Consider the following 24,345-nt stretch of genomic DNA (forward strand, 5'->3'; position numbering starts at 1 on the left):
TTTGCTTACTATTCGTTTGAATGGTAGACATACTTTTTTATTGTACAATTTCTGGGGTTTCAGTCAGATTTTTTTCTTGCTTATTAGCACTTGCTGGGCAACAGTGTCCTAACTGCAAGCACACTGCATGAGAAATCTTTTTTTCTTAATATTATTTAATATAAAAAGAAAAACTTTTTTTTCTTTTTGGAGTTTTTTTCATTCTATGAAAATTTTATTTTGGGCTTACTTTTTCTATAAGATTGTTATTCCTCCATTTCTCCCTCAAATCTTTTGGACCTTGATTTGCCTTCGTAAAATTCTGCTTTCTTGTACGATAGTAATTGTTGGAAATTTTACTGTACTAAAAACATATAAAACCCTCATGTATATGTTTTCATGCCTTAGAGATTGGAAATCTCAAAAATACAGCACTGGATCACAAACAAGGCTTTACACTGTATGAAGGGAACAACAGTGATCGTTTAATGAAGTAAATGTTCTTTCATTTTAATGTATTTAAAAATATTTCCCTAGAAACAACATGTAAAAATTTGACTCGTGATCAAGTCCCATTTATAAAAATTGGAGGTAAACCAATTTCAGCCTTTACAAATAATACCTGACAAAGTAGTCGTGTTGTAGGACTAGACATTCAAAATTGATCAGTCAATAAGTAGAATCCAGACAATGTAATTAAACTGAAATTGCCCATTATGTAGGTAGGTCATAAGAAGCTATAGCTACATGTGGTGTAAGATTTTGAAGAAAGTATAGTATTTTTTCTTGTCAGCAAGGAAAATTTGAGTCCACCACTAAAAATACAAGTACCTGTTCACAGTACCTATGTATCTTACAGAGGAGGACTCTCAATTTTAATGCTAAATTTCATGACACTAATCTTCAGCAGTTGATCATGCATTATTTAGTAGTACAAATGATTAATTGTTAAATAAGTCTTTTTGTTTTCCACCTTTCTTCCTTTCTATACTTATTGTTTTCCCTTTTGAAGCCTTCAGACCAACCTAACACAATTCTTCATGTGTGTTATGTGTCTTTCACCTGCATGTCAGCATGGGCTACTTTGATTTATCCATGAATCAGTGAAGGAAATTTTGTCCATACTTGTTGAATATGCAAGTTACCATTTGTGGTTCTCTGGAGGTCACTGAAGCTTCACCAGTCTGTTTCAAGGAGTCTCCTTCCCCAGTATCTTATCAAAGTGCGTAGCTGTGCTTACAGGGTTTTGTACTTATTGTAAGGCTTTCAGTTGGCTTTAATGTGGAATACTGGTAACTGTTGACGTTGTTGAAACATTTCCTGAGTGATAACTGCTTCAGTCAGGTTGTCACTGTCTTTTACCTTTAGCTGCAGGATTGTTTTGACAGTGTGGTTTATGGGTGATGCTGGTGTGCATAGCCATAAAGCTTTCCTTTTTTATTTTATTTTTATTTTTGGTTTTTAAATTCAAATTTTAAAGTGTCTTAGTATTTGGGGATTTAGCAGGAACGAAGTTCAGTATGTTGCCTAATGTGCCCTTGATTGTCTTCAGGAAAACCTACTTATTCTTAAGACTCAATAGTTTGTGTTTTCCCATATGGTCGACAGGGATTGCCAGAATACTTGCAGCAGTGCTCGGGGTGGAATGAGATGCTTGATGTTGCCAGGGCGATGGATACCCTGAACCTGCTCCTGACTGGTGCTGTGGAGGCCCGAGTTACTGGCAGTTGCTGTTGCACTGCAAATGAGAAGTGTAGAAAAAGCAGGCAATGTAGGTACCCAGGATGAAGTAATGGAAAGCCTAGCAGCGCCAGAGAGGTTTTATTGCTCTTTCTGCTGGGGTGGTGAAGGATGCTAGTTGCCTGGCTGATAAGAAAGCATGAGAGGGTATTCGTGCTTTCTTGGGAAAAATCATGCTTGATTGTGATTGTAATAAGGACTGTTTTCTACTTCTCTTCTTCCAGGGTCCCAAAAAGTAAGTAGATAGACTTGGCCTGGGCTAAACTTCTGGTTACTTTTGACCCTGGGGTCACTAGAACAAGGAGGGTAGTTTTGTGTGTGCAGGTTGCAAGGTTATTCACATAGCATGCCCTGCTTGCTTTACATTGCAATTACGGTTTTCTCTCATTTGGGTTTCTGGTAACAGGCTTAGCTAATTCCAAGTCCATCTCTATACTGGGGAAGGTGTTTTTCTTCTCAGTTTGTCTGTAAAGCACTTTGAAGCAATCCAGGACATTGTTTATTTCCAGTTCTTGTTAGTAAAGTGGGATAGGTCATTAGGTTTTTCTGCTTTTCCCTCAGTGCTCTGGACTCTTAATTTGATTAGCTGACTAACCAGACTGCTGTTATTCAAAGAAAAAGCATCTTCTTGAATCTAGATTGGTGGAGATCTCACAGAAATCAGTTTTTCAACTAGGAACAAAATTTCCTGATGTATGTTAATTTTTTTTTAATGTGCTTTGTTTTAGCATAAGAGTTAACAGTATTGGCTTCTTGGTTTTGATTTTAATACAGTTTTTCCATTGGAATGTATTCAATAAGCAAATAAAATTTTCAGTCTTTTTATTAGAAGTCTAAAGTCTTAGCATGAAGCAGTGACTATACATATATTTCTAGTTGTATTCTTGCCTTGCTAACTGAAATAAAAGTACCTTAGTGTTTTTTAAATACATCTTGATTCGAAGTGCAGCAAATTTGTTACTTTGTTGCAAAATGTGAGAATGGATGGGTTGAAGTGCCAGGTGATGAATTCAGCTATGAATGTTTGCAAGATGGATGGTTAGACTGCCGGAATTGCACGTTCTTTTTGTCAGGAAAAACCTGTAAAGTGTAAATCAGAGTAAACTTAAATACCAGGAATACTAATGCAGTGTCAGTGTGATAAATGAGCTTTGTTGTCCTGATTAGGCTCATTCAGAGCAGGTTCTGGTATCTCTATAATAAGTGTCACCACATCTAGGGGGGATTGCCTTCACTTGAAAAGAGGGAGAAGGGACAGCCCAGAGGAAACAGGAGGCATGCTTCAACCTGGGGTTGAATAAGTGCAATTCCTATCAAATACTGAAATTCTGAATTTAAGAATAGAGTAGTCTTGGCATAAAAAAAACAACAGGAATTTGGATTCACTGTTCAGAACTCCTTTGAACCTTTTCTGAAGTTGAAAATTAAAAAAATAAACCACCACCAAAAATACCCCAACCATCCAACCAGTGCCCCCCCCGCTACAACCCAAAGCCTAATTTCCTGAGGAGATGGGCAAAAAATTCCTAACTTTGAATGGGATGTATGTGTCATTAGGGTTTTTCATATATTTTTCCCTACCTTCAAGAATCTTCAGTGTTGATGGTATTATGTTGTACTTCAGAAGATTGAACAGCAGCCTTTCTTTTCCGTCCTTATGGTTGTTTTGCTATGGATACAATTGCCAAGTCGAGCTTGATTTGGACTCCAAAAAAGGATTGCTTTCAATACTAGCCAATGGATGATAATTAAGATACTTAAGCATAACGGATTGTGCAGCACTTCCAGCCTGTCCTTAAGATTACAAAGTCTGAATCTTATTTCTATGTAATCTAGCTTTTTGCATGGCAGCTCAGAATACTGTTGATGCTAGAATGAATTTCATGTTTGTGTCCTTTGTCCAAGTTTTCATTAACTTTTCAGATTTCTATAAGTGATATTTTTGTATAGTGCAGACTTCCAATTCTTCAGCTGATTTTCCTAAAGATATGGTGCAGATATTGATCAATGGAATAAAGTTATTGAACAGTTAGGAACGCCATCAGCAGACTTTATGAAGAAACTGCAGCCTACAGTGAGGAATTATGTAGAAAACAGGCCAAAATATCCTGGTATTAAATTTGAAGAGCTCTTCCCAGACTGGATATTTCCATCAGAATCTGATCGTGACAAGTTAAAAAGTAAGGCAAGGGGTTTTTTTCCTCTCCATCTTTTTTTCTCTCTCTCTCTTTTAAAGTATGTTTATTTAAAATGTCTGCAGTATGCTTAGTTAAAAAAACCCAGATATAAAATGTTTATTGCAGTAGGTGTCAATGTTAGAAGCTGCATACCTTCTGTCTAATTTATGACGTCCTGGAATCTTAGCAGTAGCCATTAAATACAGAACTATTTCCCTGTCACCAGTATTCTGTTTAATTCTCTTAATTAGAATCCATTGTCATTTAAGTGTTCTCTGAAAGTAATACTTGTTATGGAGGTTATTTGTAATTTCTAGTTGATGCATGCATGTAACTCATTTAGGCTCTAACAAGTTATTTTATGTAGAAAAAGCCTATTTGACCATCTAGAGAATATAACGTGGTGGAGTTTTTTAATTTTACCAGTAACTATCTAAAGTCAAAGTATAGCAAATCTTATTATTACAATGATTGTACAGACAAAAAAGAAATGTCAGTGAAGTGGCACTGCAACAATGGGTAGCCAGTTACTGTGCAGTACACCTTTTAAAAAAATAATTTGATATGACAGAAATTAGATCATTACTGTACCAAGATGTATTTTTAAAAAGCTTATTAAAAATGTTTAGCGTGTTTTATGTTCGGTAGTTTAAACTGTGACCCGTGATGTAACAGCAAACTGTTCAAAATAGAAGTTGGTTGGTGTCAGCTGCAGGGTTTATTTTGGATAATAGCAAAATAACATTTATGCTAAAGGGGTGGGACCTCGGGGGGGGGGGGGGGGTTTAAGAAAAGTATTGGTGTAGGAAAGCTTGGATTTGGCCTGTTTTCCCAGTGAAATCTGTATTACAGTGTATGTCCTATTTTCCCAGTATTCATTTCCTGTGTCAGACGTTAAACTCTACAGCTCTTTTACATGTATGTTCTCTTCATTTTTCCTTTCTAGCCAGCCAAGCTAGAGATTTATTATCCAAAATGCTTGTAGTAGATCCAGACAAGAGAATTTCTGTAGATGAAGCCTTACGTCATCCTTATATTACTGTCTGGTATGATCCAGCTGAAGCAGAAGCTGTAAGTTTGCGTTTAAAATAAATTTTAAGATATCAGTTTAATAACCTTAAAGAATACCTTTAGTTTTAGCCAAGAGCATGCTTTGAACTCATTCTTTGGCTAGCAAAAGTCACACATAAACCTTTCGGATCAACTTCAGGGGCAGAATCACCTGAGGAACAGCTGCTGGAGTGGAGCTGAGATAATTTTGAAAGCGGTTGTTCATAACTCCTATTACTTTACAAAATCTTTTCAAAAAGGAGACTTTCTTTAAGGCCCGATAAAGCCTTACAGTGAGTTTAATTTTAGTTGTTTTTAAACAGCCTTTCAGTGGGGGGCAGGACTTAAAAACAAATTCTGGAGTTGTAGAATGAATGTGTCCGAGTTACAGGGAATAGGCTGCTGAAGATGAAGGTAAAATGCTAAAAAAGCTGTCATTTTTAGATTTCTTAGTTATGATTGGCTGTGTTAACATGATGTAGTAGATAAACTGTAGACTTTCTTCTCTTTGTAGCCTCCGCCTCAAATCTATGATGCACAGTTGGAAGAAAGAGAACATGCGATTGAAGAATGGAAAGGTAAAAAGTGAGCATGACAAATTACATTTATTGTAATAACTTGTATTATTAGTGTATGGCTCGCAGTACCAGTGTGCTAGATTGGAATTATGCAGTACTGCTTGTGGCCATATGAGAAGTCATGGAAATATGGAAAAATGTTCTATTTGGAGTGAATGTGTATGTGTATATGCACGTAACGTTCTGAAGTCTGTTCAACAAAATGCTTTCATTTTTTTCTCTTAAGTATTTTGTTGTTCCTAAGTGTTTGTAATCTTAACATTTTTTAATGTTAAAAATTAAGGTTTTTCTTAATATAAAATTCTGTGAAAGAGAAACATGTGCCTTCTCTTGTTGTGCATTATTTAAGCCATATTTCTTGATAATATTTACTAATTCATTTGTTCTAAATGTCTTAAATAGCAGAAGAGGGTTTTTTGGTGAGGTTTTTTTTTTCCTGTCACTGCTTGTTTATTGACCAAATAGGCTAAACTGTTGACTTAAAAGAATTAATGGCATTGTGGTACTGAAATCAATTATACCTCCTAATTTTGGTGAAAACAGTGAATGGTGAGGCGGTTCAGACTTTAAACATCTACCATCACAGGGCCAAGGGTGATAGGCATCCTTACTGATTACGTAGAAAGCTCCTTCTTTTGTATAATAGCTCTTTAAATTTCAGGTACTGATGCTGATTTATATTTTCTTTAGGGCATGTTTGCACAGGTACGCTTCCAATTATTTTGGATTAATGAAAGGTGGAAAGTTAAAATGAGTCAGTTAAATTGAATCTATTTGTAAATGTTACTCAGAATTAAAGAGGTCTTAACTATTTAAATATTGCTACTCTGTTACATTAAGACTATGGGTACATTCACAAGCTACTGTGATTTAACTGAAGGTATAACTTAAAGTGTACCTGGTGCTCTGCAGCCGTAAGAGTCTTGTGCTCTAGGAAGGGCCGAGGTAAGCCAGCTTGCATGAGCAATACTACAGACACATCAAACAGAATAACGGATGCTCCTTTAAATCTACAGCTCCGACTATTTTTGTTGTTGTTCAGGTGTCTGTATCCTGAGTTGTCCTTGGGTAGTAAATGAGTTTTCACGCGATATTTTGTTTAACCCTTAACTTTCCAGGCTTTCCTCAATGTATCCATTGAGATTGTTCTTTAAGAGTAAAGATGTTTGGTTTTGTTATCAAAGTGAAATTTCCAGGGCTTATCCACGTGTTGGTTTTTTAAATCCAAATCTGTTTGGTTTGGGGTTTGTTTCAGGGTTTGTTTTTGGTTTTTTTCGAGTTAATATTAGTGCATCATAGGTATACATAAAGTTTTGGGGTGTGTGGATGGGTGTTATTTTTAAATGGACAGCTATTCTATTTATAAAATGTTTGGTTTAGTACATGCTTACTGTCTTTCTGTGATGCATTCAAAAATTCTCTGATCATTGCTGTAGGCCTTAAAAAAAAAAAAGGGGGGGGGGGGGGGAGGGAGGGAGAAGAAATACAGTTGTATGTCCAGACTGAGTCTTAACCATTTAATTGTACCTTTATATGTACGTGAATTGTATATAAATCCTCTGTGAGCTTACAGTGTTTTTTCTGTCTCTTCTCTCATTCCTCCCACTCTTCTCTCACAAGAATTAATATACAAGGAAGTAATGGATTGGGAAGAAAGGAGCAAGAATGGTGTGGTAAAAGATCAGCCCTCAGGTTAGTCATTGTTTCAGTAGTTCTCGTGTAACTCTGGTACGTAGTGCTGATCTGTTGCGCTATTGAGTGACGAAACCCTCCTTAATAATCCAGGTAGGAAGACGTTTTGTTGTTCAAGACTTTTGATTCTGATCTGCCTTTGGAGATCCGTGTGCAGTAGTTTTTCATTGTTACAAAGTAAGTTGCAGGAAGTCTTGTGTCCAGCACCCTAAGCTGCCTTCTCCCCAAAGGGCTCGGTCATCAAATGAAATAATCGATGCCATATTACATCACCTGTTGCATAGATACCTCCTCTTATGCCGAATGCTTACTCTGTGCCTCTGCATGAATGAGTCCCTTTCATGCAGGGTTAAACAGCGTAAGGGGTCCTTTAAAATAGTTAACAGTGCACATTTATGCCCATGACTGAATCCTTGATGTTTGCTGCTGTTCTCTTGGTTCAGTAGTTGGAATATTATACTGTCGTTTATTAACTATATCTATTGGATCTCTCGATACTCAAGTCACTGTTCACATTGTACATTGCTTTTTTTCTTTTTCCACCTCCCCAAAGAGGGAGAAGAATAAAAATCTCTTAATGTTCACCTTGGGTTTTGAGTGCTAGGGAACTTCATACTTGCCTTTCTAATTTTTATTTCTTTATTTTCTAAGGATTTCTTGGGAAAAGTGATGCTCAGAGCTTAGAAGTGTGGTTATTTTTACCTGTAATATTGTCTTGCCTCAGATTTTATTATGTTTGGTTTACTTAGCACAGATGCAGCAGTGAATAGCAACACCAGTCCTTCCCAGTCATCATCTATCAATGACATTTCATCCATGTCAACAGAGCAAACATTGGCCTCAGATACAGACAGCAGCCTCGATGCCTTGACAGGACCCCTTGAAGGATGTCGATGATCAGCCAGGATTGCAGACTTGACTTTGGAAAAGAACTCTTGCTTCCATTGGGCCTGAATTGCTTGTAAGTTCATGGAAACAAGTAGAAAAACTCCATGTTCTGCATGTTCTGCTAAAGTAATGCCTGGTTTTTTTACTCAGTTGTTATGAAACTGCCTGCTTAATGTTGTAGAATGAAAGCAAATCAATGTCTAAGGAACAAAAAAAAATTAAATTTAGACACTATTACAGGCTTTTTTTCGTTTCGGCCTATTTCAGGTGAGCAGTTATAATAGACCTTTAGCCAATAACTCCTCTTAAGTGGGTTCATGACTCTTCAGTCCCGACTGGCAGGCTTCTGTGACACAATCGTTGTTTACATTTTAGTACAGTGTTGCTTATTAGTAGGTTTTCTGAATGTGTAGTCTCTGTGAAGTTTGTTTTAACGTGTGACTGTGGCAGTTTGCTTTTAACGACTGGAGCGTTGTATCTAAGTGTGAACTCACACATTGAATGCTCTCAGTACTGTGTTTAAAGGACAGTTATTCTTCCACATAGCACTTTTTTTTTAATTGAGCCCTTTCTATCTCTACTTTCCAATGATTCTATCTTCTTGTAGAGGAGATAAATGTAAAGTTTAAAGACTATAGCCATTACTTTGTATTTCACCTATGAGTATGTGTCTCTAACTTTTTCAGTTTTTTGAACGTGGATGGAAGATACAGCGGCTTAATTAAATCTTAAGGAATGATGAGTGACTTATCTGTGAAACAGTGCCTGTGTAGAAGAGGAGAGAGTGCTAAAATGTTTTGTACTTTCTAGTTTGTGATACTGGTCCTTTAACAAAAACAAACAGAAAAGGAAATCAATCTGTGATGCTCTTCATTCACTGGAAACTGACAAAAGGACAGATGAATTGGAGAGACCTGCAGCCTCAAAAAGGGCTGCATAAATGTTTTCCATTTTTTTTAATGGGTCCATTCTATCTCATGAGTAAAGAAATAAAAATACAGTAGTTCTGAGTCACTTGTAAATTAAGTATTTAATTAAGAGCTTAGCTCTATTCCCACCTTAGGAAAACCTCTCTTTCTGCTGGGGGAGGAATACATATTTAATAACAGATTTCCTAAATACAGTGTCAGAGATAAGGAAGAGATCATTTGCTGTTTCAGTACAGTTTTCAGAATCCTATAATATAAACATTGCCTACTATATTGCAAAACAGGTTTAATTGGAAAACATTTGCAGTAGAATAGGGCTTGAATTGCGTTATACTACACATATGAAATTGTACACATTCACTTTGGACTGCACAGGTGTGAAATTTTGCTAAAGGATCTTGTGTGTGCGTGCATGTGAGACTAAACTATGTAACTATAAGAGTAATAGAGATGTACAAGATTAGGTAAAACACCACTTTCTTAAAGGCACTATATTTAGCTGTTGATCCAGATATTCTTGACTTGAATATATAACTAGAACTTATAAAATATACTGGCCCAGACAGCCACTGCATTACTGACATATTTCTCTTGTAAAAGAAAATTTGGTTTGAAGAGCAGCAATTTCTCTTTACACAAGCATTGCTTTTATGTTAAAATTGTCCCCCTTTCTAATAGCTTAATTTGCTGTAGCAAAAATAATAAGGTTTTACTGTCTCAGAAGGGTAAACAAAAATCTAAAAATTAACAAAGTCCTTCAGAATTGTCATCTGGAATCCTGGATCTTTAAAATTCTGTAATTGAATTGCAGGATATCGAGGCTTGGGTTTTTTCTTGTTGTTTGCTTTTAAAGTTTATCTTTGGATACTGACAGTATATGTGAAATATTTTAGTGCATTTTTGTCACTAGAAAAAAAACATTTAAAAATACGTATTTGCCATATAGCAGAGCAGTACAGGTTGCTGTTCATTTGCATAACTTTAGTAATTTTAACTTACACAAATAACAACTATTAAAGACACCTATTTAAAGTGAGCATTAGTGATTCACTATGGAAGTAATCTACTGGGTTTCACTTTTCAAGATTTTAATCTTTTTCAACTGAAATTGCACTGTGCTGTGCTCATTTTAACAGTTACTGCTTTAGAATACTTAATTTTTATTTTTACTTTTTTTCTCCCCCCTGCTATGTGTTTTGGAAATTGGCAGAGTTTGAATTTTTCCTATTGGACTGGAGCCACTCAGAACAGCGGGGGGTTGGACCAGATGACCTCTGGGTCTCTTCCAACCTGAATTATTCTGTGATTTAAATTATCTTTTTCAACGTAACTACCAGATCTCCATGATTTGAACTGGTGTATGACCTTCCCCTAGTACATACTGTTAGCCTGAGTATGTACTCTTGGAATAAAAAAAACCCCTGCAGTTAACTGAGTTTATTTGCAAATCCTGTAGGAAAAGCTGTCTCATACCTTCTTTTTTGATGTCTTCTTGCTGTGGCATACATTGAAGCTTCAAAATTTTACAGGAATGTTGCTGCCTTTGGAGCATGTCTGTGAATATTGTGGATTTTGATTCTGGTATAATTCAAAACAGAATTGCTAATAACCTGAATGAACATCTATTTCAAGAAGGCACATATGCAGATTATATTCAGGAAAACACATGCAGAACAGATGCATGCTAAAGTTCCCATGCTGTGTCAGTGTGCACATATAGACTATAAATGCACTGCATGCAGATTACATACATATAGTTGTATTCCTGACTGCAGATTAAGTTCAGTGCCACATTTGTGAAATGATTGTCAGTGCTGTGAGAACCTCATCATTGATGGAAAACAAAATGCGTATGTAACTTGATAGGGGTTTAAAAGTTTAGAGATTTTGGTGTGCAATATAATCACTTTTATTCCTAATACTAAAATCATGTATGTAAAGTGATGCAATTGACCATTTTTTTGCACTTTGGCATTTATAAATATTTATATGTATTTAAAGATTAAGAATATGTGAGCGTGTGTATACATATACATATATATAAAGAAACCTGCTCAGTTTTGTAAACGTGAATGTTGCTTTTCTTTGAGAGACTTTGTACAGTGTTAACACTACCACAGTATACAAACAATTTATGAAAGATGACTAAAAATAAGTGGTGGTCAATGAAGATACAATCTGTAATCTTAACTGCTCACCTGAAAAAGTGAAGGATCTATGGCTATCAATCAGATTATTTACCAGAAACATTATGTTAAATATATGAACACTGAGTAGCTGAATGGCATTGCAGAAATGGAGTATGTTTTCAACAGTTCATTTCATCTGTGCTCGTATCATTTTTCCTCAAAAGAGAAAAACCAAATCAACTTAGAAAGAGAAGCTTGGTGTTTTGAAATCTGGATAAGTGGCCTGTAAGTGTGCTTTGAGGAAATACTGTGATATGACAAGTCTGGGTTTTTTTTATTGAAAAAGATGAAAAATGAATGTCAAAATTAAGGCTTTGTCTGCATGGATCATACAAAATAAACTAATGACTGGAAACTACTGTTTGCAAACAGCCTTTGAAGTTTTGTAAGGTTTCCAGTAAGGGTTTACATTTTCTTGTCAACATAATGAAAAACAAACTCAACCTTTACTAGAAATTAACTAGTTGGTTGGTAAGTTTCAAAAACTGTTAGGCACCAGAGGGCTCTGGAGGTTTTCTTTGTCTTTAAGTCCTGACAGAGCGTATGTGTTTATTCAGAATTAATTAAAAAGGAAAAAAAAAAAAAGATTCCATATGATTGCATTTGGCTTAAAATTATGATATTATGAATGAAGTAGGGTTTAGACTTTCAAAATACAGCTGAGATACTGAGTCTCCAAGAAGTACGTGGATGACCCTTCTTTTGGCAGAAGCGCAGTCTAGTTGGTGTGTGCTGGAAGTTGAGATGTTAAAGTGCAGACAAATCTTTACTGAACATAATGCTGGTTTGGAGTACGGGTTCAGTCTTGCAGCAATACGGGGGTGCGGAGTGTTTCATTTGGATTGTGACACTTGGAAGTACTTGCAGCGTCGTGGGGGGTAAATGCTGAACAGCCTTTGTCTGTATATTCTACATATGTCATATGGATTCTATCAGGGCTTGATGCTAAACTTGGTGATACCATATACTGGGAACCAAATTCTTTCCTGGGATGTGTATTGTGTAATTCCTGCTCAAAACTGGCTTTGATCCAGGGACACCTGCACCCAGATGCAGAATTTGGACTTGAGTTCCTATAGATGAATCTAGTGATTTCTTTGCTTTTCCAGAGTGTCTTTGATTTTATTTTTAACATGTTGAAATATGACAGAAAAAGTGTATTCTGGCTCATTATTTTACATATATTTTTTATTGTCTATTACATGAGTGATAGTGATGTTCTAAAAGCTTATTACACAACTTATCAAATTGGTTTTATTTCTTGCCCACCCTGCATGCTAAAAATGTCTGGAGCTAAACTAATGTTTTAAGTAAGCCATCTTTTCTCATATTAGTGTTGGAGGAAAGTGGAGAGATAATCATCGTTTGTGTTCTATAAAATGACTATTTTTGTAGCTAAAATTTAGTTGTTGGATTTCAATCCCACAATGTTGCTTTGTGGATATAAATTTACCTGGGTCCGCTATTTCAAACAGTATATGTATAACAAGTCCAGTATAAAATTAAACTAATAAAATGCACACTTCTGCAGTTTGTTGAAAATATGGCAAATTATTGTGGTCCAAGAATTCAAAACAAAATAGAGGAAATGCCTTTAACTGTTTAAGTTTTTATTCCTTGATGCTGCTGCTTATTTTTAGAAAAGGTGCTTGCAGTTTTGCACAAAACAAATCAACTTTATTAATTGCTGGGTTTGAAGCACTTTAGGATTTTTCTAAATACAACCAGTATATGGTGTAAAAAGGAATAACATGAAAAAATGTTTAATGTGTTTAAATTTTGGTTGCAATCTTTGCTCTTCTGACAGATTTGCTCAGCGTGTTCCTTTAAATATAAACCTGTTTTGAGAGATTTGAAATGAGAAAATTTTTTATGGGCTGAAATTTAACACATAGTAAGAGATCATTTGGGAAACATCTTGTACTCAAATGCCTGTAGGGTGACATGAATAGCAATGTGACTGCCTAGCCATCTATTACATAAAGATACAACATTGTTCCTAAAGCAAGGTCAGCTGGCTATAAGTGCTAGGATTATTTTTCTTAAACAAAACCCTTTTTATTAACTTTGGCTATGCATCATAAGGTAGTTGTACATGCTGTGGTAAGGCCATAACATCTGCTTATGGGGACTCTGCTGCAGTAGATGCTCTATGAATACCACAGGAAGACACTGTCCCTGTTCTGAAATACTAGTCTGAGACCCTGGTACTTTCTAGGGTGTACTTAAGTAAGTACGTGTGTATTTGTTTCCCAGCTGGGTCTGTAGTTCAGCACTCCATAGTTTCTTAGGATAACAAAAGCAGAGGAGAAAGTAATCAGGTAAGAACAACATTTTGTGTTCATTAACTAATGAAACAGTAGTCATTTTTCTTACTGATAACAGCTAATTTAATACCCGTGAGCATATGCTACTGTGTTGTCTTCTAAGGGGGAAAAACTTTTTTGAACAACCAAGTGTGTCACTAGCTTTTCTATGAATTCAGACTCTTAAATTGGTGCTAATTTTTTAAAAGAAAATGTAACGGATGGTTAGCAGTGTATTTGTCTGTTTTTGATACCAATATTTTCTTAAATGGTGGCAAGCCAAACTTTATAAAATGACTAATGTGCATTTTCAGCTTCATCAGATTCCCAGATTTTCCTAAAGTAAAATGTTTAAACTTCCATGGTAGTTACTGGATCTTTGGAGCTATTGCATTCAGGTGTTTATACACTAATGAAATGAACACAATTAGAAAAGACAGCAATACATAACTATCCCTTTCTTTAAGTTATATGACATGTTGGGGTCCCCAGGTGGTTTTAGCAGTTCAGTGTAACCAAGATATGTAATTAAGAGCAAATCAGATACCTGTGTGCAGTTAACTCAGTACAGTGAAGCCTTACCTGATCATTAAGACAATTTATAAAGATTATACAAATTTTCATCTATTTTAAAGAGGGAGTAGCAAATAGAAATAATAATTGTTTTCGTACAAATTCAGATGTTAATTCCAGAGAATATATTCTATAGTGTATTCCAGAAGACATGCTATTAAGGGAGTATAATAGGTTCCTCGAGTGATTTGTTATGAAATCCTGTTTCATCTAATGACTCGGAATAAAAACCCTCCACAAATCAGTTTGAGAATTTCTTTTGAAATGCCTTCAAGTTCTAACTCCCGACAGAGTGCTTTGTATGTCTTGTTTTGGCCCTCTTCCCACCTTCTCTCCAAATGTCACAAAAAGTAGCATCAAGCCCTATCACTTGTTACAGTGTTCTGATTTTATGGCCTTAATATTAGTTATAGTATGGTATATAATTTCAGAAGAAAGGTGTGCTTTGAAGTCTAATTATATAGATACATGTGGCCTCTTCTGCCTATGAAATTAGGCTTTGAATGTCATATCTCATTCTCGATGCTTGTGCAATAGGAACATGTTCCTTTGAATGCAGTGGCTATTTTGTCTGATGCTGGACTTTTTTTTCAGGATGACTAGAAAGTTTTTTGGGTGTGGTTGTTTGTGTTTTTTTTTTTTTAATGGACAGCAGTCATGCTTCCTTGGGGTTTTTTTGATTGATTTTCTTTAAGGAAGCTAGAATTTCATAAGGAAAACTGTCAATAACAAGTTCTGAATTTCTAGTTAAAGCCTCGTTCTGAAGCTTTTTGGGTTTTTTTCCCTCCAAAAACATTATCGTGATACAGTACTAAAGCCACTGTAAAATTACAAATAAATATGTATACTTAAAAGATTTGAGCAGTCTGTCTTATTTACTGTACCAATGTTTTCTTCTGCTTGGTTCTTCCTGTGTTGAAGTTTTCTGTAACCAAAATGATGTACGCTCTTAGTTATCGTCAAACATAAAGTTTCAGTTACCACTTTAGCCTCCAGTTAACCAAAAAGTAAGTATTGGTATGAAAAATGAATGAAGAACAGCTTTGAGACTGGTTGGAGCTGCTTTCTCCTGATCAGCTGCAACAGTTGGACACATCAACAACACTTGGTTTTACTGCCAAGCGTATTTTGAAATGCGTTCTTTTTAAATTGCGGAAGCTCGCCTGGTAATACTGACGGATCTGTATTCCCATCCGTGTGCTTAAGCAGTATCGTAATCAGATTGTCAGACTTCTTTGCAACTTTCGCGTAAGCTACTGGCTATATACATGTGTGTGTATATATGTACATACATAAAAGGACTTGGGAGGAATTTTCTCTTCACCTCGTGCCCAAACAATATGTGTTGTTTTTGTTCCCACTGAGCAAAACAGAGGTGTAGCTAATTTTAAAAAATAGTTCCATTGTACGTACTTTGAGGAGGAGGGAAGTATTCTTGCAGAGACAGTGATGAGGTTTCCAGGCACTTTGCCAAGCTGTCTGCTCTAACTCCAGGGATGGTGAAGTAAAACTTCACAGCTACTTTGATCTAACTGCTTTTAATGAAGGTTTTCCAGTATTAAAGGGAGGGTTAACATACCTGCCTTTCTAGGTACGGGGCTAGGGCTCTCAGCCAGACTTTGGTGTTGTAAAAGCTTCACATTATGAGAGTCTGAAATAGTTTTCACAGCAGCTTTGTCATTTCTTGCCTGGAGAACTTGGAAGTTTTATTTCTTCTCTACACAGCATTGCAGCAGAGTATCTGGATGAAGCAGGGATGGCCGGTAGATCCCAAAGCTCCCCTGGATTTGGTGATAGGATGTTTTTGAGATTGCTGCTTCAGCTACAGAGGAAGATCCAGTTCATTTAATAGATAACAAGGACAACAACGGCAACACAAAGAAGCAGGATGATGACATGCACGCAGGGAAGTGCTTTACAAAGCATTACCCAGGTATATTCCTTGCCTTGCGTCATACCTTTCCTTTATATTTCCTGCAAATTCTTGAAGTTGGCAGGACAGTTCTAGAAAGGTAAGGAGGGATGGAACTGGTTAAATAGACCCAAATAATTTTTTGAGAAGTTGTTTTTCTCATAGTAATGAGGTCTGAGAAGGTAAACAAGAAAAAAAAAAGTGGAGAAAAGAAACAAGAAGAATGTAAGCGCATGGAATTCAAATTTAAAAACTGCTGGGTTCACGATTACCTGGTGCGAAGGTAGGGCAGCAGAGCAGCAAGGTGCGGTTCAGTGGTCGCTGCTGGAGACCAGGCAGTGCACGCAGTGGTTGGCCAGTGTGCACTTAGACGTAAAGGGCTTGTAGCATTGCCCTGGGCATGGAATAGGGCAAGGCTGCTTCACTCCATGAGCCCTCTGGGATAAGACTGGGGTTCTGATTGATGCATGTTTCATCTTAAAACCAGCTGCTTGCTCTTCTCTGGGGGAGAAGAAAACCATCTGTGTGGTTTCTGCTTACACACCATGAGCTGTTTTAGCGAGACACTGACCATCTATTTGGTAACTCACTCTTGCTTTTAAGCTTGCTGAAGAGCAAATAATGAGCCACATGGTTTTCTCATACAATTTTAAATTCTTTACAGGTTTAAGTATACAGATGCCAGTGTTCCTGTTAAAGTTCCTCTGCACTGGGTTAAAAGAACAGTGGTTATTTTCTTGATGCTGAACTGCATATGTTTCATTAATCAAAATAGTATCAAAAGAGTGAATGCATTTCTCGCGTAGAGAGAGGTAGCTCCAAAGAGATGTGAGGGAGGGAGCCTACTGGTGATAGTCTTAAGCATAATGTGTTCTTATGGGAGTCCTGTAGGGAGGCTAGTCGTGATCTGGAGGAGTAAATGGCTTTGTAAGAGACCTCCTCCATGAATGAGTATCCCTTTAGTGAGCAGGCAGGGACTGCACAACAGCCCTGGATCTGTGCCACGGGGCCAGGTCACTGTGCTGCGCGGAGCTGTGTGGAGATGCAGGTGTGTCATCTTGTTTCTCTGTCTCTTAACCGAAGCAGCTGGCTTTGGGGTGCAGGTGCGAGTTCAGCGCTCTCTTAAAGCCCATGTAGTACCTCTGGTGTGGCTGGTAAAACACTCCAGCATGTGTGACATCCCTTGATTAAAACCACTCAGCTGCTTGGACATGTAGTGCATTGGTAGGAGACTCAAGGCTGGCTGAGAAATACCAGGGTGCGTCCCCAGCACGCTGCATGGGCTGGCCTGGAGCTGGAAGTGCAAAGTGCCGGAAAGATTTTTTCCAGTGAGAGAAAGCATCCCTGGCATGAGCAGGGTGGTGCATAGCTCCTGGAGTTCAGGGATTCTGAGGAGTTTGTATCAACTTCTCCCTTTGTAACAGCCTAGGTTTTGCTGCTGGGTTTCTTATTTCACCTCTGCAGTGGGAGTATGTGCTGAAATGGGGATGTGACCTTCCTCTCTCCTACAGTTCAGCTCCATTTCAAACTGAACGTGCTCCTGTTTATTTCCATCTGTTAATTTCCCCAAAGGTTTCAAAAAACTCTTCCATTTCTCTTTGGAGCATTTCATTTCTTCTCTCTGCATCTTCCTTTGCTCTCTCTGCATTTTGCATTTTCATCTCCACAAGGCTGTACCACTTACGCTGCTGTCCCAGTTTTGAATGCAAACCCTTAATCTCTGACTGCAGCTCTCTGTTTCGCTGCTCCAGGCTGTTGGAAAGACAGGCATGGTAAATTAGAGGATTTTTCCTTCCCCTTTCTTAATAAAGCTAGAGGCATTTTTAGAGCTAGCCTTTTTTAACATACGTTCCCATAAACACAAGTATTGGCATCCCCAATACTTTTCCAATTTATGGTGTTACATATTAAAATAAAAGCTGCTATTTTTAGTAATCCTAATTTACAATAAATATAAATAATTGCATTGCCAAAGGAGTCAGTTTCGGGGTTGGGGCATTGGGGTTTTTTTGGTAGTGGAATATTACAGTAGTCTAAGAGCAAATGGCAATGCAATATATTTTAGGAAACACTGCGTATATCGCAGTTCCCTTGAACTGCAAGAGAAAATAAAAGCAGAATACAGCAAAGATTTAAAAAAAAAAAAAGGCAGCTAAAAACCTAGGAATAGTTGCTTTACTAAGAAGAAACTGATGATTACTTCTTTAGGAAGTTGAAGATTAAATGGAGTTTTTTCTTTACACAGTGTTCAAGGCAAAGTGTAATTCAACCTTACCCACTTGCCATCTGCTGAAATTATGCGCATTGAGGTATTTTATGTTCTATGTCAGTTTGCATGACATACCTGTAACTTTAAGTAATTAACAATACTATATTTAAAATGTTAATTCCTTTTAACTACACAATAGAAAAGCAGTACTATACGGAAAGTGGATCCTGAAAATGTCACTGCCTTTTTGCTCTGATAAGCTGTGGCTAAATCTATTCAGTTTCTAATCTTAGAAACTGGGAAAATACTTATGAACACTTTCCTCAGAGTTGTTAAAATTCATGACTTGCAATTTGTAAAGAATAATGACTTACTGCTAACGCTGCCGAGAAGCCCATATATTTTTCCCTAGAGAAATGGCTCAGTATTGGATTAAGGCAAAAGGGAAAAACACACAATAGACCTGAGGTTTTTCCAGAGCTCTGTGCAGCCCTGCAAAAAAAAAAAAAAAAAAAAAAAAAATCTTACAGATGTTCTGGAGTTTCTCAAGCACCTCACGTGACAATGAATTTGAGTAACTGTATAATTGCTAACCTAATCCTGTAATGCTGGATCCTGGGCAGCGTTCGCAGCGGTGTGTGGAGGCATGGACTGCAGCAGCATCCATAGACCCTACTCACAGAGAAGGACCCCGTAGTAGTTGCACACAGCAGGAAAAGATACCTTCCCTGAAGCCAGCCTCATAGTTTTTAAAATTATTTACCTTGCGATTTTAGATTCGTACTTGGCCTTCTGTCTGGACATCAGCATCTTCAGATTTGCCAGGTGGTGCTGGGGGGAGGTCGGGTTTGCTGGCGAGTCACTGGAGGAAGCAAAGCTGTTGTTGTTGTCCACTGGGATGTGTCCCGTGTTTTCCTGGTCCTGCAAAACATGACTTACAGCTGCGTTGGTTTCTTGGGAGCCCTCTGGGTGGGCAAGTTTTGTCAAGTATCTTGAAGGAGGATTTTCTTCAAACATGGTTCAGCAGTGGGAGCCTGAGTGTGCCCAGCCAGCACCGCCTGTGCCCTCCGGGCACTCTTGAGGGCTCCGATGCCTTTTCTGTTTTAGAGGAGACCTTGTTTTTCTGTCTGTTCTGCTCTGCCTTGTCCCAGGCTGTGAGAGTGTTCTTCCTCACCCACAGCTGTTAGAAGCTTTTCAAATACTTGGAAATAATCCATTTTGCTGGAGCATGGATCTTATTTCAGGCTCCAGCCTTGCTGTTTGTACACAGCAGGCTGAGGGCTTGAGCTGCTGCGCCCGGCTGCTGCCCGCTCGCCTTTATTGTTGTGGCTGGTTTATTCTCACCTCCAGGACCTACTACTACTTTCTTACCCTCGGTCTAATTTGTCTGATATTTGTAGGTGGCCTATTTGATGGCTGTCCGCCCCTGCCTAGCCTCGCTCCTGGGCTGGGGGGTGAATCCTGCACACCAGCCTGGTCCTGGGGCTGCGCAGGGGGAGCAGGGTGCCCGCTCGGCAGGCTGCGGGGATGGGGCTGCTCGTGTTCCCTGTGCAGGCATCAGAAAAGAGACGGGTTACATCGGTCGTGGCTGCACCGAATCCAGCCAGGCAGGCGTGAGAAAGGCGGCACGAGTGTGAAATGGCTCGTGGTGCTGCCCCATCCATCCCTGTGCTCCCGCTCTGTCTGCCGCAGAGAGAGCAACCGTCCGTGGGGCAAGCGAGGGAGGCCAGCTCCTCTGGCCATCGTGCTCCAAGGACGAGAAACCAGAGGGTAAGGAAAATTAGGCCACATCAAGTATTTTTTTTTTCCAAAGGGAATTGAAATATAACTGATGTGCATAAATACAGAGTGTTTATTTTAGCTGCCTGTTCTCACAAGAGAATCAAGCACAGTACAGAAATAACTTGATTATAGCTAAATGAAAGATGAGAAAACTATGCATGCAGTTGAAATGTGTGTCTGAAGATTAACAGAGATGGTTTAAAATAATCTGCAAAGTTGTTTTCTTTCCCTGACGCCCACCTGTTCCCTCTCATGGCACAAGAAGTGAAAATGAGCTGGTTTAAGTGCTGCTCTATTTCTGTAAGTGTTTTACTGGGCTGTGTGAAGGCCACCCCAGGCTTTCAGTGTGCCCACCTGGCACGTCTGTGGGGCAGGAGCTGGGGCAGGGAGGTTATTGAGCCACTTGCCCACTGTCACCTGCGTCCCTCCAGCGGGAAGGGTCTTGGAAATGGGCGGGGGGGTGGGGGGGTGGGGTGTTTTAGGGATGTAAAGAAGGCCTGGGGTGAGGATTATACAAAATAAGTAGACAAGGCTTTAGCCTTCTGAGGCTGAGATGCTGTACTGGAGGAAGGGGGGAGGAATCCCCTAATTTGATTTTGCCAAAGTAAAACAATAAACTGATTTAAACACCACCATCAATACCCCCCTTTCCCTACCCAATACTGCGGTTGCTGCTAACCTAAACGTTTCCTCCAGAAAAAGATATTCCTGGAGTTTTAATGCCAGTGCTTTACATGAGTTCTGTTTCTATTAATAAGCTGACAGATGGTTGTAGTTTCTGGGTTTGGTTTCATTGATCAATCTGTTTTCTTCCTGCCCCCCCCAAGGAGAGAGGCACAGCTGTGCCCACCAGCAGCTGCTGTTGCACAGACCTGATGGCTGGGAAGCAATGCTGGCGCTGCTGCCCATCGGCAGGCTGGGAGGGAGCCGGCATGGACCATCCTGGCCAAGTCGGGAGGGAGAAGCGGGACAGCCGAGGGGTCCCTGCCTGACGGCAGACGGACCAGGAGCAGCCTGACCTTCGTGGTCCCCTTTGCAGTTACAGTGTGGTAACAACATGATGTGGGTGAAATTAAGGAGGTCCGCAGGATACAGGATATTAGGAGGCACGTCACCTCTGGTCATGGCCGCCCAGCCAATGCTTTGCTGGAGCTGGTTCAAGCAGCTCATGTGGGAGCCCCTTTGGAGGCGGCAGGTTTTCATCACGTGGGGCTGGGACCTGGGAAAAGCAGCCCTTAGTCCCATGCCTCGAACACCAGAGCTGTGTGTTGGCACCGAGACAGTGACCGGTTCCTTTCTCTTGGTGCTTGTTTGCTGCAGGGCCACTCCGTTGTGGAGTCAACCATGCAATAAAGTGACCGGGAAAACCCTGTGAGGGTGTAGCATGCTGCGCTGCTCTGCTTCGCCTTCCTTGGGCTGCTGGGCGCTGACTTGGACGCTTGTGCTAGCTCGTGCTCCTCTGGGAGAGCTCTCTTCATTTCTGGATTTTGCTAATTACTCACCTTGACATTACCTTGGAGCTGTTGTGCAAAGAAAAGATGACAGATGAAACAAGGCCCCTTCCCAGCTGCCCCTCACATGTGCTCACCTCGGGTTGCTCTGAAGCCGCAGCAGCATGTGAAGCTTGTCAGCGCTGATGGTGTAACAAAGGGTGCTGGGGTGGGGGGGCTGAGAGAGATGTGGCTTCTCTGTTTTCTTCTGGAGGTCAGTGCTTGTGGTGGGGCTTTATAGCAGGAACCACATGAAGAAAAATGCTCCCTGGGTCAGAAGCTGACAGCTCCTTGACAAGGGGTTAATGCGGGCGCTGGGCTGGCAGTGTCAGCACGGACAGAGGAAGGTGAGTGAACAAAAACTTGCACTGAAGGTTGCTGCTCAGGTGCCAGCTTTGAGGGTGGGATGAAGGTGAGGGGGCGATGCACAAGGTCCTGCCACAGAAAATGGTTTCTTCAAGCAGGAGACTGTCTGCTGGGTGTCCTGCTGCTGGTCGCAGACCCAGGGTGCAGAGGGGTTTGTGCATCTCGGGCAGCTTTCTGTGGCGTGTGCTGACAGCAGCGCTGACGTCTCAGAATTCACATCCCGGTGGTTCTTGGACAGTCCTGGAGCACCTCTTTCATAGGGTGGCTGCCAAGCTCCGGCTTAGGAACTCAGCAAGCATCAGAGCAACATCAACAGGGTATGACAGCTGGAATCCATGCTTCCTCTCCTAATTGTAACCTTGATCAGGCACAGCACTGTATAATGTTGATTTCCTCCCCCCCACCCCCATCTGGATTTACATTTATTCATATGCCGTGTTCTCCTTTCACCTTCCCTACGGCTTCTGAGGGAAGATTGCTTGTATTGGTTTCCCGACAATTTAAAGGTCAGCGATGAAAAGAGCTGTGTGTTGTGTTGCCCTGAGGCAGAGGAAGAGCTCTGTTCCAGACTCCCAGCTTGCAAGGAGCTGGGATGTTTTGAAAAAATTGTTTCTTATTTTGGACCGACTTGGGATGGAGTTTGTGAATCTCTGCGATGCCCTCTCCCTGGAACGCAGAGATGCTGCCATGTGTGGTTAAAATTTAGCGTGCTTGAAAATAGTTCCTCCAGGCAAGTTGTAGGATTCAGCCTCCCTCGGTTCTGGTCCCGTGCCAGCTGCCTGTTCCCCTGCGTTGCCTCTGAGCTCTAGAAGGGAGACCAGAGCACCCTTGCTTCGCCTTTTGTTTGGGTATCATTGGCACTGCAGACAGGTGAGATGAGGATGTCTGTGCCCCAGGGATGCTCGCGTCGGGGGTTACTGCCTGGGTAGCAGCTCACAGCCTCCTTTGCACAAAGGCTGGTGAGAACGGGGCTCTGGGTTTGTAAGCTGGGTCTGTCCGCACTTTCTCCTCTTCAACCTGGTAGTAGGGACAAGGTCAGTTGCCAGCAAGGGAGAAACCAGAGTGATCTGCGTGCAGCTTGCGGGGCATCTCCTTAGGCCAGGCTCGACTGTTTCGGTATGTTTTATGTAGAGAGATATATATATATATAAAATAGCAGCGTGCCCTGGCAGCCAAGTGCTTCTCAAAATGCACGATCAGGTGTGCAGCAGAAGGTTGGGTGAGGTAAGGAGAGCTGGCCCCTCGCTCGGAGACACCCCGCTCCTGAGCCCGTGGTGCGGCTGGGCTGGAGCACCTGGCCTGAGCCAGGGAACCGCCGCTGGCAAGCCGCTGCCCTCTCCAGCGGGATGCAGTCGGAGCTGTGTGTGGTGCCAGGGTGGGTGGGTCTGAAGTTTAATAATTTCAGATGTTCTTTAGGAAAATATTTTAATTCTCTTCAAACAGTGACACACTCGCCCTGCAGCGTGTCTGCTAACTTGGTATATTTTATAGTTACTTTGGAGCTAGGTCAGACTTACACATTTTTATGAGTTCTTTGCTTGCACACATTTATTCAGACTGAAATTCCACACTTCCTATGTGTTGTAATGAAAGAAACAGTTCTCATGGACTGCCCTTTACAGAGTGATTTGTCTTGAGCTATGTTTGGAAACCAGAACCCAATTAAAATACATGAACCGATTTTTGTATTAGTTGAAACCACCTGTAGTCAACATGTTTTGCATCTAAAATCGACTTCATTGCTATCTTGGTTTGCCATTAATAAAATGAAAGTTTAGTTCTTGCTGGGGTTTTGCAGGCTGTCCTTCTGCCGTGTTAGAATGGTGACTCCCGTAGTCTCATCTCTTGTTTTCCTCTTGCAGTCGAATTAAAAATAAAATCAATTCCCTGTGCTTTTTCTTTTCCTTTTTTTCCCAAATCCCATTTGGTCTTTTTTAATTCTGAATGAACTATTCGCTGTGCTAAATTTGGTGAATAAATGGAAACAAAGAAAATATTCTCTCTGCACCTGCAGAGACCCAGGACAGACCACCCTTGGCTGGGACAGCCTCTGGGTCCAGGTGCTTACCGACTTCAGGAGTCTGAGCTCTTAAAATTTTGGCAGCAGTCCTGTATTGTTTGATAGCAATCCTTCTGCAAAGAGAAAGAGGAGCAAAATAATAAAAAGCAACTTTTCATTACTTGGTTTTAAAAGCTAATTAAATTTATAATCTTTTTTTTTTGCTTTTTTTTATGAAGCTTGTTGCACAAAGTTGTTGCCACAGCCTTAGTAGAGGAGGAAGAGGCACGTATGGCTCCATGCCGTAAGAACTTGAGTGTTCCAAGCTTTGGGACTTGTTGGGAATGTTGTATAGTGCCCTGCCTGCGTAACCTGAGGTTTTTGTGCATAAATACAGAGGTCTGCAGGTGAATAGCATCACAGCAAACGAGGCCACTTCCAGCTTCTATTGAAAAATAGAGCTGCAGAGTCCTTACTGTGACCCCA

The 24,345-nt window shown here is 40.0% G+C and overlaps 1 protein-coding gene across 6 annotated transcripts in view; it reads left to right on the forward strand.

The window, feature by feature from the left end:
- The window catches only part of MAPK9 (mitogen-activated protein kinase 9), a 30,805-nt gene extending 15,848 nt beyond the window's left edge, over window positions 1-14,957 (forward strand). Inside the window, exons 8-13 of one of the 6 annotated variants that reach the window (XM_055811918.1) lie at window positions 3,717-3,899; window positions 4,843-4,967; window positions 5,461-5,524; window positions 7,145-7,216; window positions 7,310-7,393; window positions 7,966-14,957. In XM_055811918.1, the coding sequence (XP_055667893.1) occupies window positions 3,717-3,899; window positions 4,843-4,967; window positions 5,461-5,524; window positions 7,145-7,216; window positions 7,310-7,393; window positions 7,966-7,982 (545 nt within the window). In that variant the 3' untranslated portion in view covers window positions 7,983-14,957. Of the gene's footprint in view, window positions 1-3,716; window positions 3,900-4,842; window positions 4,968-5,460; window positions 5,532-7,144; window positions 7,217-7,309; window positions 7,394-7,965 lie in introns of those variants that run through there. The other 5 variants (XM_055811916.1, XM_055811919.1, XM_055811920.1 and 2 more) reach the window with 5 other exon arrangements.
- Window positions 14,958-24,345: the final 9,388 nt, after the last annotated feature.

This window comes from Falco peregrinus, chromosome 8, assembly GCF_023634155.1.
Source record: "Falco peregrinus isolate bFalPer1 chromosome 8, bFalPer1.pri, whole genome shotgun sequence".
Lineage (NCBI taxonomy): Eukaryota > Metazoa > Chordata > Aves > Falconiformes > Falconidae > Falco > Falco peregrinus.